Source organism: Ruditapes philippinarum, unplaced genomic scaffold, assembly GCF_026571515.1.
Source record: "Ruditapes philippinarum isolate M1 unplaced genomic scaffold, ASM2657151v2 ctg11156_1_1_1_1, whole genome shotgun sequence".
Lineage (NCBI taxonomy): Eukaryota > Metazoa > Mollusca > Bivalvia > Venerida > Veneridae > Ruditapes > Ruditapes philippinarum.
In genome coordinates this window covers 57,705-74,837 of record NW_026866944.1, presented here as the reverse complement: position 1 = coordinate 74,837, position 17,133 = coordinate 57,705, and the positions used below count along the sequence as shown (strand labels likewise).

Below are 17,133 nucleotides of genomic sequence, written 5' to 3'. Positions count from 1 at the left end.
TAAAATGTTGTTGCATGAAACACAAAAAAATAAACAGAATGAACTTGATATATAGTAAACATGTTTTCTGGTGTCCGAAACATGCCACCATATTTAACATTGTTTTGGGAATAGATGCGTGAATTGCATGAAAAATATAAAGGCGGAGAGCTATAACAATCGGTGTGACATGGGCACACGTAAACTATCTGTACATGTTTTCGTTATTTATTACCTGCTTGCACAAAAATAATGAGATAATGCCCAGGTTTTCGTGCATTAAAGCTGCATGCCTCCAGATAGGTCAAAAATAAATCAATAAAAACAACTTTAACATAAAATGTACTAAGATGTTAAGGAAAGTATTTTACGATTTACGATTCAGGCAATAATTTACATGTTACATTGTAATGAATGACTGACTTTACAATATTTATCACCATATTCATACTATGTGGTGTACTGTAATGTTCCTACAATTAAAATAACAAAATTAAATAAAACGTGTCAGCATGGAAAATTCATAACTGGTTTAAGTTGAATTAAATAATGTTAAAGCGTGATCTGTCCGAGGGTATGAAAGTCACATACTTCTAAGTTATGCAATTTGTTTTATGCCCCAGAATTCAAATTGCCTTAATATACTTGTAATAGCTAATGTTTCGATTTTTTGCAATAAAAAACTGAACTTAAAGCATCACATCAAAATTACTTTTTCGTTGATTAACAAGGACATTTGTTATTGTTGTGAGATTGTTTTGAATAATTGTTGGGAAGTTAATTGTGCATCTAAATTTTCGTACATATAGACCTTTTTACAACACGATTCTTCCATAGCTTTCTCGCATGCGCATTCTGCGTAAGGCAAAAGCGCTATAAATTTGACAACAGTGTATGATACTTTAAGGCTTGAATAGTCGTGATTCCATGTTATATCAACCAGAAAACAGTAATTTTGGGATGACTTTAAGCGGTAAGTACTTAAAACGTCAATTGATATTTATAACAGATATAATAAATATGCAGAACTAATAATCCAATGGTCAAAAGGCGCATACAAAAGACGTCTGTTTAAGGTATCATTTGACGGCTTTTTCATCCGTAATTTAAATTCATACAGCATGGTGTTAAAGATTAAATTTTATTACCCCTGTATTACATAATATTACACAATGTGCATTGTACACTTCCTTTGGATTGACCAGGCGGTAAGAGTCAAACAGATTGACACGCGACCGTGGTTGTTTGTTTCCAGCTAGATATTGTATAAATATCATTCAACCGGGACGTTTTAGAACCATGACATATATAGTTAATCACGTACAATTATGAAAATCGTAATTTAAGTAACCTTTTTATATACCGATCTCATCAACGTTTATTGATTTGTGAAGTGACAATTAGTGTGACTTGCATTAAAAAAATATTAACATGTGTTACGAGGAACCGGAAAAAATGAGTGTTAATTCACTTTCCTTAAAGATTTTGAAAAAAAAACTATTCAAAATATATTTATGTGACTTAAAAATTATCGGTTTTGCATCACAGTCATAAATTATGTGCAAAACGTTACGTAGTATAGCGGTAAAATTATGTCTGCACGTTACGACTGAATAAGTCGCATGAGTTGAAAGTGACCAGTGTTTGATTGTTTTATTACAAATTGACCAAAGGAAATGAATTGTATGATTAGATTGAGATAGGTAGAGTTACAGTCGTCAGTTTTCAGCGTGCACCACAGTCATTTAACACGTGTTTCAAGTTCATAAATTTTAAAAATTTAAATAGGAGTTATAAAAGGCTAATTTGGTGATATTTTGTCATAAGGATATGTTAAGTTTAAAGGTTGCTAGACCATTCATATCATATTATTTAATATTGTCGTGTGAAGTCCACACACGCCGCTGAGGAATGCACTGAACTTGTTAAATTGAACATTCTCTGTTTGTTTTCTAGGACTTTGTGCTTTCCGATGATACCGATGATTATTATTGAAACATCTTTTAATATACTGTAAATGTCACGTTAGTTGTCATATGTATACATTATTGTTACAAATATTGATATATTTGTGTGGTTTCTGGCATAATAAACGGTCTGTCGTAGTTATTGTGCAGCGCTACCAGGCAAAATATATTTTAGTGTTATGTAATTTGTAGTAAAGGGGAGACAAATACTAAATACCTTTTCGTATTTTTTTTCTTGTATGTTACAATGTGTACCTATATGTATATATTTGTTCGCTTCCCTATTTAATATTTCGGATTGGAATTAAACAAAGTCCTCTTGTGGAACTTTACACAAGGGATTTTGAAACGAAGATTTATATATTAGACCAATGAGAACGAATTATTAAAAAATGAAATTAACTGAAGGTCCCAAATGGCTTTTTCGATGAAAGTAATTATGTAAAAAAGGCTCTGGTCCTTCGGGATCATTGATGCCAGCACTGTTAAGTGTTGAAAATTGAGTACCGCTCAAGCCGGTGCTAGGGGGCATGAGGGATGTTGCACTTATTCATTATCCCTCATGTACAGACTCAATCAAACCGAGTCTGCAATTCTTAAACAAGAAAATCATTGATGCAAAGCATCAAAGGGCGACGCCAAAAGAATTTGATCCAGATTTGCACCTAAATACTTAACAAAAGATGTGTACTTTATAGCAGTACCATTACATGTGACCTGGAGGCTAGGGCCAGTTTAAGTTGAAACTTAAACCAAAGAAGAATAGACTCTGTCTTGCCAAGATGCAAAGACAATTTATAGTCAATTAAGCAATCTTATAAGACTTATGCTATAAGAAAGAATTTCTTCAGATTTATTTATGAGACACAAGGATTCCTGAGTCATCAGCATATAATCAATGGCACGAGTATACGGACCTGGGAAGAAAAATATGACCAGATGACCAGATTGATAAAAAAACTGTGTTTATAAAAACCAAAACAAAAAAATGTAAATAATGATCCCCTTTAAAAATATACTATCAACTTGAAGTATATTTTTAAAGGGGGTCATTATTTACATTTTATTTTGGTTGTTGACTTTTAAGATGAACACAGGTTTTTTATCATCTGGCCATATTTTTTTCTTCCAAGGTCTGATACTCGTGCCTGTGCATTATAATAAAAGCTTTTGCTTAGGGTTGAAGACATGTAATTGACATATATTAGACATAAAAGAGGACCTAAAATGAACATCAGGGGGACAGCATAGGTACTCCCAGAGCAGTAGTAGAATGAGTACCAGCCACATCAACCAGCTACTATCAGAGATAAGACTTAAAAACCATGTAAGAATGTCATTATATATGGCAGATGCTTGAAGTTTCATGAAGAAGAAGAAAAACAACTTCTTCATCCCAGATGTGCAGTATAGTGTTTCAACTGTATCAAATGCCCTTTGTAGATCTAAAAAGTATCATGCAATACTGCCTTTTGTCCATTTCAAAATAATGCAGATCTGTTAAATGAATCAAACATGTGTCAGTTGAAAAACCACTTCTAAACCCTGACTGAAACTGCCTGACCATGACTCGAACCCATGACTTTCAGAAGACCAACTGAGCTATCCGGCCTGCTACACATTTTCTCTTTAATAATGAAACAGTTCTAAACCACAACATATTTCCCCACTATATCGATTTGTGTTCGTGAATTTCTTATGTTACAGAGCATAGGAAATTGAACTCATGCTTATATGCAGTCACAGGATGAGAAAAACTTTGAGCTTGACCAGAACTCAAACCTGTGACCAAACATAAGAAAATTTTACGAAGGCTGATTTGTTTTTGCATCAAGGGCACCGGGCAAAAACATGAAAATGCAAACAAACAAACCACTTGTGGTAGATTGTATTTTCATGTTTTCATTTTTGGCGCCCAGTTACTTTTTATACTATGTTGGTTTTCATGTGGCACAATCACCCACTATAAATTTAGTGCACCAAATTTATTCAAGGGCAAGTAACAATCTACTCTATGTACAGTCTGTTGTCGGTTGACTCAGGAGACCTGGAGGTTGAGACCGGGTGGTCTCTTCATTACAAATATAGATAAGACCGAAGCTGTTTTTTTTTTGCAAACTATGCACTTTAGAAAAAAAATAGAATAAAACTATTCAGAATATGATTTTTTGAGACTTTATTAATTACATTGCTTGATCCAATTTTTAAGGACATTTTCAATCAATACATGTTTTTATCATTTATAACTTTAAATGAAAGTCTCATACCTTTATAATAATGACATAACTGTATCTCTTTAAATGCAGAAAATATAGTCTCAACATATCAATATACTACTGTCTAAGATTATACATGTATGCACATAAACATTATTAATTCCCCAGTTTATATTAAATAAATATGAAATCCTAACATTAACATGCTTTTGATGACCTTAAAACTGGTGAATTATATACAACAAAATAGTATTATAAGTAATACCCCATGATAGACAGAAAAGAACAAATAATTTAGTAAAATGAGTTAAAACTTCCCCTAAAATAAAAAAACCTGAAACCCAAAAGAACACCCTAAAACAGCAAAATTATGAAATGGCTGGCAGGTTCAGTTTTATCAAAAGCCATGCAAATTAATGGTAATGTATTCATAAAAAAATAGATGGCCATGGGTCAGCAGTAATTGCAGAAAATCGGATAGCTTTCAACATCCGGATACTGGTACCCTTTGTAAAAACAACCATTTCTGCGCAACAGATAAATGTAATAAGGAATAAAATCAATAGGATAATCGTTTACCAACAGTTCCATTAAATCCTTATACTCAATTGCAGGTGAACTTTCTTCTGTAGGAAAATTTTGAACATGTATAAATGAATGAATGAACTGATACGGCCTAATCTACACCACAACGATATTCGAAATCCGGGTTTTTAGTATTGTCATTTAAACTAAGGGACAAGCTGTTAAACTTAACCTGAAATTTCGTGAAAATAATATCAGCAATGCACATGCTTTTTTATAAAAAGTTATTAAATACAAATATAATAACACATTTGTTTACTTGATTTTTACGAATCAAAATAAAACTAATTAACACAACATGAAATTAACTGCTAATAATAACAGCTCCTTCCATAGGCAAAAATAAAAAGCGTTCCATAATAGACGACGCCGCTCACCGGCGTCGCCAATAATTTTGTTGTGATTAATGCTTCCGAGGGATCACTTTTTTCCAGACTTTTATGCTGCACTACAGCAGGTGTCAGGTGCTGTGTGGCAGCTGTAAAAAGTTGCCCCGTACTTCACTTCAGTGTTAGTATATTTTTCTGGTCCTTCGGGATCATTGATGCCAGCACTATTAAGTGTTGAGAGAATTGAGTACCACTCAAGCCGGTGCTAGGGGGCGTGAGGGATGTTGCACTTATTCATTATCCCTCATGTACAGACTCAATCAAACCGAGTCTGCAATTCCTATGTAATTTTGTTGTTATTAATGCTTCCGAGGGATCACTTTTTTCCAGATTTTTATACTGCAAAACAGCAGGTGTCAAGTGCTGTGTGGCAGCTGTAAAAAGTTGCCACGTATTTCACTTCAGTGTTGTTATATTTTTCTGGTCTTCGGGATCATTGATGCCAGCACTATTAAGTGTTGAGAATTGAGTACCGCTCAAGCCAGTGCTAGGGGGCATGAGGGATGTTGCACTTATTCATTATCCTCATGTACAGACTCAATCAAACCGAGTCTGCAATTCTTATGTAATTTTGTTGTGATTAATGCTTCCGAGGGATCACTTTTTTCCAGATTTTTATACTTCACAACAGCAGGTGTCAAGTGCTGTGTGGCAGCTGAAAAAAGTTGCCCAGTACTTCACATCAGTGTTGTTATATTTTTCTGGTCCTTCGGGATCATTGATGCCAGCACTATTAAGTGTTGAGAATTGAGTACCGCTCAAGCCGGTGCTAGGGGGCGTGAGGGATGTTTCACTTATTCATTATCCCTCATGTACAGACTCAATCAAACCGGGTCTGCAATTCTTATGTAATTTTGTTGTGATTAATGCTTCCGAGGGATCACTTTTTTCCAGATTTTGATATGTTTTGTATGACTGCTTAAGTCTTTGTAAGTTTCTTCATACTTTGTTTGAGCTCGCTAATATAATTAATATGATTTGTGATTGACTTACTGTAGATATTTTTCATGCTGTTTCACAACTTGTTTGCTTTTAGACGAGGTAAATAATGTACCCTACCCATATTTCATACATGTGTCGATACAGCAACTTTTTGGAAGAGATAATAAAATTTCATCATCGTAATCAATGTAATTATTCATTAATACATCGTTCTTAACAATTTCATCAGGTATATATTTATATGTGAATGTTGAATAGCTCAAAAGGCAATAATAATTGACATATATGAAATTAATGTCATGAAAGTGACTTGCCAAAAATATTAGGAATATATTAAGATATTCATATACCAAACTTTACACATACTCGTATACACATTTACATTATTAGAATTAGAATAACAATAACCATTTTTTATATATTTAAACGTATTACAGATCCAATGTCAGACATTTGTGAACAACATGTATATTATATAGAGGATATTTGTTTAGTACAGTGTAAGATCGGAATATATTTCACCGAGTGAGCACCAAAAGGTATATTTCACGAGTGGCGCAGCCACGAGTGAAATATGAACTTTTGGTGTTCACGAGGAGAAATATATTTCAATCTTACACTAAACTAAACAAATTTTCTTTTTATTACATGCAAAGAAACGTTTAAAAAGACTTTTAAACCTAGTACTAAATGAAAAGCGCGCCAAATACTAATACAACGTGACGTCATTTATGACGTCACGTCATTAAGCTGGTTTCCAGTACTGTGCACGCTGTTATTTCACTAAAACAACGTAACGGGCTTAAATTCAAAACAGTGAAATTAGCAAATTGGTAATTTCACTGTTTAAAACAGTGAAATTACCAGTATTTCACTGATATATTTCTATAAACCACCGAAAAGCATGTAATAAATATGATGATAAAACACTAGAGCATACACCATCATGCAATAAAATAATAAGTTTGTGTACAACACGTCTGAATCATATAATAATGAATCATGCTACATAGTCATAGTTAATTGCCAATAACAATGTTAACCGTGTTATAAAGTTTATCTATTGAATTTCAAAAGTGTAAATTATCTTGTTTATCTTTGATCATCGGCAAGCTCAAACTCAAAATGTTGTACTCTCTATCAAATATTCAAATTCATGTGAAGTTAAACGTTGTTGAACATTATTTTCTGTACTTCAATGTTTGCACTTGGTAACGTATATTATTTATTCAGTGAATATCGTTAATATCGTTTTTGATAACATTATCTGTAATCTTTATGGAAATAGAGAGCAATTTTTACCATGAGATGACCCACATCCGACCAATGCAGTTTTATCCATGTTTCATACAGGAACACCATTTGGTATCACAGTTGGATTTGCAATTTAAGCGCACTTCTTTCAATGATTGTTTTTGGGCTGCTGCCTGAGATGTCCTAATTGGCTTTGTTATGAATGCAACAAATGTTGCGTACCGCTGTCTCTTGTATGTCTTTTATTCTACTAGCATGTATTCGCTAACTCAGAAGAATAGTTCTTCTTGGTATAGAGCTTCTGTATTTCATATATTTATATGACGGACTCGGACGGACACCAAGCGATCACAAAAATTCCTCGGATTGGGCTATCCGAGGATGACTCCGCATCAGTTTATTGTTTTATTTTTGGATGATATATAAAGGGTATTTAATATAAAACTTCTCAAGTAACAACCAAGACAATTTCAAGTTAACGATGTTTATTTACGGACTCACCGTAATGAACTATATATATATTATTTAATCTTGAACAAATGTTGTATAATTATATTAAATAATTAAAGTCTGCTACTTATATAGTATTATCAACAATCTATATATAATTATCCGAATTTATATTACTTCGGTAAAATGATGTATATCTCTACCAGTGACGGCTGTTAAAATAGCATCAATTAATATTTCAAATATCGACTTTACCGCGACAACTTTATAAAATAGAATATAGATCTGTGTGCGTACGTTGGGAGGTGTCGGCAACTTAATACAATAAAATTAACAATAAAAATATTACTTTAATGGAAATTTCAACTTTAATATACTATACTCATGTGCTCTTTGCAAAATAAATTTAAAACAACTGTTTAAACTTTCAAAGAACTCTGAAGTTTCTATGCTTAACTTTATGCAACAAATACTCTTTTAGAACAAAAATTATTACTTTAATCTTTATTAATAATGCTTAAGTATTTAAGAAAATATGCTATCAAAATTACCAAAGATATAACTTGTAAATATTATCTAAATAATATTTGAATGAGCTTCTGCTACGAATGTTTTGATCTGAGCGGAGTGACTTCCGACAGGAAAACTGCTCTTTTATAGTCAAGATTCCTACACTGTCCCACACTGTGGGAGACTTTAAGAAAAGTGTAGGAAAGGCTCCTAAAGGATTTCCTACAGATCCAACACCTCCCACAACTTACATTAAAGATAAAAATACAACATAAAACAATATATTTAAACACATATTACATTAAGCTAATAATTATTGGAATTAATAAAAACATGAAACAAATGAAATATCGTTATTATGTGTAGAGATATGAAATTTTAAGATTAATAAATTAAATGTAACCCCACTTTGTACCCCACAGGTAAAGAAAAGTTTTTCACAAGATGATGATGTCATAAATCAACTAATGTGTGACGTCATATTTGTAAGCAAACAAAATGGCGGAATATCAATACAATGGTTACAAGTTAGAATGTTCTTCTTTGAATAGAGGAATAATTAATAAATCTAACGGTAAAATTACTCGTGAATTATAAAGTTAATGTATCTCTTTGACTTTATGATAAACTTTGAACTTAGTTAAAAGAGTTTTTTATTAATAAGCACACTGTTTATTTAAAACAACAGTTCATAAAAAATGGGTGGGGAGTGGCACATCACATTACCCCCGCCTCAGAGAGGCAAAGTTCCAACTGCCTCAAGACAATACATCAGGAATAAAAATAACAAGTATCCCCTAGTTCAAAGTTTGTCAATATTTCTTATTGTACGGCATCCACTCTCTGCGCCTATTCCAACCACTGTAGTATCTCGAGTTGTTGTGTTGACCCTTTACGTTAAAGTGTTGGCGTCTACCGACTTCTCTGTTCTCCCCTCTGTTCTCCCCTCTGTTTTCCTTTTCCTCGTTTCTCTTATCCTTTATATTACTCGGTTCTTTCAACACCACTTCTTTCCTCTCTCCTAGACTCTTTTTATCATTTTTTTCACCATTTCCTTCCTTACTCTTCTTAACTCCTGTAACACTCTTTTCTCCTACATCACTCCTTTTTTCTACATCACTCTTTACCTCCTTTCCATCTCTACTATCTTTCTCTTTCTTTAGTTCGGCAACTTCTTTTCTAAGTTCATCAACTGTTCTTTGTAATTTATTTATCATTTCAGCATTGGATATAATTTGGCTACCAATAATGTTCCCTGTTCTCTTTACCATGTCACACATTATCTTGCAGAATTTGTTTTCCCTTTTTTCCCTCTCGTCTTCACTTGATGATGACTCGTCACTAGATGATGAGCTAGATGATGACGAGCTTACCGATCTGTTTCGTTTTAAAGAATGTCTTACTCTTTCTCTTGATCTCGGCTTACTAACTATGTTGGATTCTTCTGCATTCTGCTCATCTAATTCTTCTCTACGCACTTCGGAACTTCTCTCTATATCACCAAGTACTACTTCATTATCAATCATCTCATTTCTATTATTATCATCTCTTTCATTCTCAATTTTTTCAACTACTTCCACATCTCTCCTTCTAACTATCCTAAGATCTAATGCCTGCTCTTCGCTCGTTGCAACTCCAATAACTGCCTCCACCACCTCATTTTTCTTCTCCTCCATCCTCCTGCTTACCGTCAAATCAAGCGCTCCTGTCTCTACCCACGTATCATTATCATCATTAACCACGGATTCCTCTCCCAACAAGCCCTCCACTTCTCTCTCTGTCTCATTCTCAAAAATCTGAATTTCTGGTGAAGCGACTATATGCGCCTCTTGCATTGCTATTTCTAATATATTATCTCTATCCCTAGGGAACTCTTTCTTCACCCACCAGTTCATGCTTTCATCCTAAGACAACATTTCTATGTCTTTCTCCGATACAATGTAGGGGTTCAAAGATGATACTAGGAACGGTCTGGAATGTTTTACGCCTTTCTCTATCATAACATTTCTATGCCTAGCGTAACTATCGACGTGTGCCGACAAACCATCCCGAGTTCGACTTCTGAACAGACAAAGCCTACATCATTGTGGCTGCTCATCATTAGAGACATAAACATGGTCTTCCAGACGCTGCTTGGTGTTGATCTCTGTCTTTCCTTTCTTCTGGCAATGTCTGCATCTATATGCTCTACCTCTATGACTTGCTTTCTCCATGATACTGCAAAAATAATGGCAATGATAAGCAAACATTTATAATACGTTGCCATTAAAGTCACCGACACCTCTTTCGCGTGAAATGTTGTTTTCTATCGTATTGCGAATCAATGACCATATATATAAACTTCGCATAATTGACATCTCAAAATGACTTCTAATTCGACATTTGCTTCGGAAGATAGAGGGTTTTCTCTTTTCAAACGCGGCGCCTTCCTCAATAAAACTTTTTACATAGTAGAAATTAAACGCTTGACCCGAATAACGAAAAGTTGGGAGAATCTTGATAGAAAAAAATATGAAGATTTAATTATCTTTTCTCAGTTTAATCATATGAAGAAACAATAATACATTTATAACAATATGTTCAAGCAATGTATCAATGAAACTTTTCTTCTAGGCATTCTGATCATCTGATATCTTTTTACGAGCTTTAGCTATCCATCTTGGAGCGTTGTTTCCTTCATATGGTTTTAGCTTGTTATGGTGAACCACCTTTTCCTTACCATGTTTATCCATTTGAATAACAAAATTGATATCAGACATTTTCTTCTTCACCATAAAAGGACCATCATACATCGGCTCTAATTTGTGACTTACACCGACTTTTCTGTTTTCCAGTAAACACCATATGATATCACCTTCGGAGTACGCATTTACCATCAACTTCGCATCATAGATATCCTTACTTCTATCAGCTGATTCTCCTATATGTTTCCTCGCAATTTCGTGTGCATGCTGCATCTTTTCGCGAAGATTATCTATGTAATCACCATATGAGGTGACCTCTTTTCCTTTTGTGGTCATACTCCCATATACCAACTCTGCTGGTAGTCTTATTTCTCTTCCCATTGTAAGTAGGTTGGGACTAAGTTTAGTTGTTTCGTTGGGAGTTGCCCTGTATGCACCAGCAATACAACCTAAATTTAGATCCCAATTTTCTTGTTCATTACAGAGGTAAGCTTTAATCATTTTTATTATAGTTGCATTAATTTTTTCACAAACGCCATTGCATTTTGGATTCCTTGCACTTGTACGTGTTTTCTTTATCTCCAGCATTCGACATAGTTCCTTGAAAACCTTACTCTCGTAATTTCTGCCTTGATCGCTATGTATGCTGAGAGGACACCCCCATCGCGCAACAAATTCATTTAAAATTTTTGAAGCGCAAACTTCTGCTGACTGATCAGGGACAGCAATTACCTCTACAAACTTAGTAAAGTGATCGGTTAACACCAATATATATCTGTTTCCTCTTGGCGAAAGTGGAAGCGGTCCTACATAATCTGTCGCTAACACGTCCCAAGGTTCACCAGCCTTAAGCGATCCTAGCGGAGCTTTTGGCACTTTAATTGGCCTCTTGTTACTCGCACAAATGTCGCATTGCTTAACATACATTTTTACATCTTCTTTCATATTAAACCAATAAAATCTTTGTGCCAATTTCTCTTTCGTTTTCTTAACTCCCATATGACCAGATAATAGGGAGTCATGCATCTGATAAAGCACGTCTTTTTTCATACATGTAGGAATAATTACTTGTTTAAATTCTCCTGTTCCATCCTTTTTCTTAAAGTTTTTCATCAGAACGCCATTGTGTATTAACAAAGAATCCCAATAAATCCAGTAATGTCTTGATATCGCACTTTTACCAACCATTTCTTTGCTCGATGGCTTTAAATTTTCTTCTTTAGCCTTTAAGATTAGGCTTACATCAACGTCTTGCAATTGTGCTGCTCGCATATGATCATCATTTCTGGTAATGGTTTTATCAACGACAACATCGCTGCTTGTTGATGGCATCTCCTCATCAGAGACATTGACCATTTTTACTGGACAACATTCTGGATTAAGAGAATCAGTTCTTTTTGCCTTGTTGTTACACTCGAGACCTGCGGTTTGTACCGTTTCTTTCTGTTCAGGCCCATTTTCAATTTCCCATCTCAGTTCCATGGACTCGGCTCTTTTCATGCACTTTTTGCATGGTCCGCACTTCAGAGATTCGCACATATCAACAAGAGGGCAATCGCAATCTTTTGGGTTTTCGCATCTCGAAAGAGCATCGCAATGTCCTTGTTTCACCCCTGGCCGATATTCAATCGAAAAATCGTATTGCGATAAGATCTCAATCCACCTTGCGATTTTCCCTCGTGGTTCACGTAACTTAAATAACCAAACCAAGGCTTGATGATCGGTTCTGACTTTAAATCTTCTTCCCAGCAAATACTGCCTGAAGTACTCAACAAAGTATCTTACTGCCAGCAATTCCTTTTCTGTGATACAATAATTTGATTCAGCTTTGTTTAATGCTCTACTTGCATATGCAATAACGCGTTCTCTTCCGTCTTGTATTTGTAATAGGACTCCTCCTATGCCTGTGTCACATCCATCAACATCTAAAATAAATTCTCCGCCCTCATTCTTCGGATAACCCATTATTTCTGAGCTTATAAGTGCCTCTTTTATGCCATTAAATGATTTCTCGCACGCCTCTGACCACATAAATTTCTGACCCTTTTTTGTCAGTTCTACTAAAGGCCTTGCAATTTGAGCATAATTTCTTATAAACCTTCTAAAATAAGAGCCTAATGCTACAAAACTTTTAATTTGTTTGGCTGTTTTAGGTCTGGGCCACGCTATAACTTTCGAAATGTTGGCAGGATTTGGTCGAACACCCTCATTAGATATTATATGTCCTAGGAAAACAACTTCCTGTTGTAGCATTTCACACTTTTCTGGCTTGAGTTTAAGTCCTGCAGCTTTTATCCTTTCTAAAACTTGTTCTACTCTGTAAATGTGTTCTTCAAATGTTGAACCGAATACAATAATGTCGTCTATGTATATCAAACAAATTTCCCATTGCAGACCCTGTAACGCCAATTCTATGGTTCGTTGAAATGTGCTTGCTGAATTATTTAACCCGAATGGCATACGAGTCATCTCATAATGCCCATATTTACATGCGAATGCGCTCTTCGGTATATCTTCTTCTTTCAGCGGTATTTGGAAATACCCACTTGTTAAATCAAACGTCGAGAACAAACAAGCACCGGACACGGAGTCAAGACAATCTTGTATTCGAGGCATTGGAAAGCCATCCGGTTTAACCAACTCATTAAGACGTCTGTAGTCTACACATGGTCTAACTGCACCTGACTTCTTTTTGACAAGAACAATAGGCGAGGCCCAGGGGGAAGTACTCTTACGTATCACACCTTTTGCTAACATATCTTCTATAGCTTTCTTTTCCTCTGCAGCATATGCAAGAGGTACTCTTCTTGGAGGTTGTTTTATTGGCAGTGCGTTACCGGTGTTAATAGAATGTTCAGTGAGATTTGTTAAGCCAATATCCCATTCGTCTTTTGAAAATGTATCTGCATATTTATTTAAAAGTTTTGCAAGCAGTGCTATCTCAGTGTCAGACCTACCTTTACTAGCTCTTTCGAATAATTCTTTAACATGTTTTGGTACAGCAACGTTTGCTCCGATATTTGTTTCAAAAATCTGTGAGACATCTTCTTTATGCTCACTCAATTGTATCTTTCTAATACAACAGTTGTTTTCATCATCAACAACTCCTTCACTTGTAGCTAATACCTTAGCAATATCAACAATCTTTTCAGCTGCTCCTATAAATGCATCTTGTTTTATTGTGAACTCTGATGAGAAAGGATTCAGGAGTCTCACCTTCTGTGTAGCTGAAGAATTCAAGTTTACTAATGTTGCTGCCATTTGCAAAGGATAAGTTTCTTTAAAGCATTCAGTAGGCTCAATAATATAATTTGCGTTTTTGTCATCTTCGTCACTTTCATCTCTTTTGACAAATACATCTATAACGGCTTCTGACATGGCTGGTATTGTAAAATCATCTGCAGCTGTAACCTTCCTTATGCTTTCTGGTAGACCTATTTGAGAGCAGCGTATCTTATGTTTATCGAAAACTATGAGTCCTTTGCTTAACAATAGATCTGCGGGGCCCTTCTCGCTATTCTGTAATATATCAACTCCAACCAAACACTCATCTTCAATATCTGCAACTATCATTTCACCTTTAAGTTCAAGCGTATCTAGCTTGAAGTTAAACTCTGCCTTTCCCAATTCATTAAGTGGTAAGCCTCCTGCTCCTGATAAGCATGCTGATTTCCGCAGTGTTGGTTTTTTATTTTCCTCAAGTTTATTATAAACTTTTGTTGCTAATACTGTAGCTGATGCCCCTGTGTCTGCTGTAAATGTAACCGGTATATTTTCGACTTCTCCTTTAATATAAATACCTGGACATAACTCACGTTTCCTTCTTATTGGTCTTTGTTTTACTGTAATGTTACTTTCCTTTTGTTCTTCTTGCTCTTCGCAGTTATCAGTCTCAGACTGTTGGCCTCTTACTGGGTCTGGGACCGCTCTTTGGCCCCAAGAGCCGGTCCTGTCATGTTTAAAGGATTCGTGCTGACATTTGCCTCACGATAAGTTGCATAATTATACGAATATTTTTGCCGTTGGTTGTCATCTGTTTCAGGTCCACGTCTATTCTTTCTGCACTCCCTAGCTATGTGTCCTTGTTTTCCACAGTTAAAGCATACAATGCTTTTCTTCTCTTTTGTCTTATCTTTATTTGCACTCATATTATTTGTATGATTAAACTTAGTTACTTCTGTTAGAATTTGTTCTAGTACCTTACTCAAATTTCCTTCATTTGTAGTATTTTCATTTGTTTCTGTGCTTGAGCACCGAGTCATATTTTCTGTATTCCTAACCAACATCTTATCATTTCCTCTTTTCAGTTGTCTTATTTCATTTGAGTCATTACCATCATCTTCTCTATCATAACTTGCTCTTCTTGTTTTCTTGTTTCGTTTGTCACCTTCTTCTTGTCTCCTACAAACTTTTGTTTGAACATAATTTGCAACATGAAATACGGCCTCATCTATATCCTCTGGTTCCTTCTGATACTCTACAGCAAACCTAACTTCTTCATCCTGTAAGCCGTCTAGAAATTTTCTCACGAGATCTTCTTGTCTTGTTCTTCTATCTCTGTATCCATGAGCTTTGTCGTATAACATCTTAAGTTCTGCTGCATACTCTTCTGGAGTTTCGTGTTCTAATTGTTGTCGTTTGCTGAATTTAGCAGCATATGACCTTGAAGTGCGTATGACCCTGAACCTACTATCTAGTTCCCTGATTAACAAGTGGTAATTCTCAATTATATCTTGAGGCAACTGTCCGAAAACAAATTGGCCTGCAGAACCCTGTAAGCGAGGTAGAAGTTGATCTAGCTTTTCTTCAGTATCCCAGTTATATCGTTTTGCAATGGCTTCAAATCGACTGATCCAAATGTCCCACTCATCTTTGCCATCAAAAGGTGTTAAACTCAAGTTAGCTGTTCTTGAATTTCTGTTCAAATTTCCTCTCCAATATCCATCACTGCCTGTATGGTTCTGAAATTCATAGTTTGGGCGCACTCGACTAGGTGGACACCTTGAACGTACATTACTTGTGTACACTTCTGTATTACCTTGCACACCTGTCTGAGATTGACTTCTTGTTGGATTATTACGTGCAACACGACAGTTGTCATTGTAACCATTCACCACCCTATGTTGATTCTCTAACCCTTCATATGTCCGAAAATTATTTCGACTGTGGCCTTCCATAGTTCTTGATACGTGATTATGTGATTCACGGCTATTCAGCTCATTCTGATAATCTCTATGTTGTATTGTATTTGAAATTTGACGACTATGATCTTCCATAGTTCTGTGACTATCTATATCATGTTGTGTATAATGATTATCGTGTTCAGACAACTTGTTTACTGTTTCATTGCCTGTCTTGGACGTACATGTAGCTGTACTTTGATTTGATACTAAATTCATCATCTGTTTAAGAACAGAAGTTATTTCCTTTTGTTGCAGTCTGAGGTCGTTTATACATTCATTTAATGTAAAATTTTCCTGTTGATCTTCCTCACTTTGCATGCTTGTCGAAGTTTCCGACATCCCATCTTCAACTTGTAAATCACGTTGACCAACGCTGTTTCGCCGATAATTACCGTTTATTATAGGGGACGGATTACGGCTGTTATCGTGTCCATCTTCGCTATTTGTTTCGAAATGGGGCTCGATGTGCGCATTTTCATTTACTTTTGGAGAGCTCATATTGTGATTGAAAATTATTTCTGTTTCACTGTCCGTCATAATTCATGCAGATTTATAATTTGTAATGACAAATTTTCTCTTTTATAAAGATGATCGGCGATTGTTCTGCGGTACTATATTTCTCATGAAAGTTCGTATCTCTGGATCCGCTATAAAGAAACGGATCCCACCGCTGCCACCACAAATGTTGCGTACCGCTGTCTCTTGTATGTCTTTTATTCTACTAGCATGTATTCGCTAACTCAGAAGAATAGTTCTTCTTGGTATAGAGCTTCTGTATTTCATATATTTATATGACGGACTCGGACGGACACCAAGCGATCACAAAAATTCCTCGGATTGGGCTATCCGAGGATGACTCCGCATCAGTTTATTGTTTTATTTTTGGATGATATATAAAGGGTATTTAATATAAAACTTCTCAAGTAACAACCAAGACAATTTCAAGTTAACGATGTTTATTTACGGACTCACCG

The 17,133-nt window shown here is 35.2% G+C and overlaps 1 protein-coding gene across 1 annotated transcript; it reads right to left on the bottom strand.

Moving 5' to 3' along the window:
- Nucleotides 1-9,104: 9,104 nt before the first annotated feature.
- On the bottom strand, nucleotides 9,105-10,187 carry LOC132734292 (protein FAM133A-like). Its single transcript, XM_060720996.1, has one exon. The coding sequence runs from the start codon at nucleotides 10,185-10,187 to the stop codon at nucleotides 9,105-9,107; it is 1,083 nt and encodes a 360-aa protein (XP_060576979.1).
- Between the last annotated feature and the right edge of the window lie 6,946 nt (nucleotides 10,188-17,133).

Excerpts from the sequence above, each read along its gene's own strand:
- LOC132734292 (XM_060720996.1), bottom strand. The coding sequence starts at position 10,187 with ATGAACTGGTGGGTGAAGAAAGAGTTCCCTAGGGATAGAGATAATATA.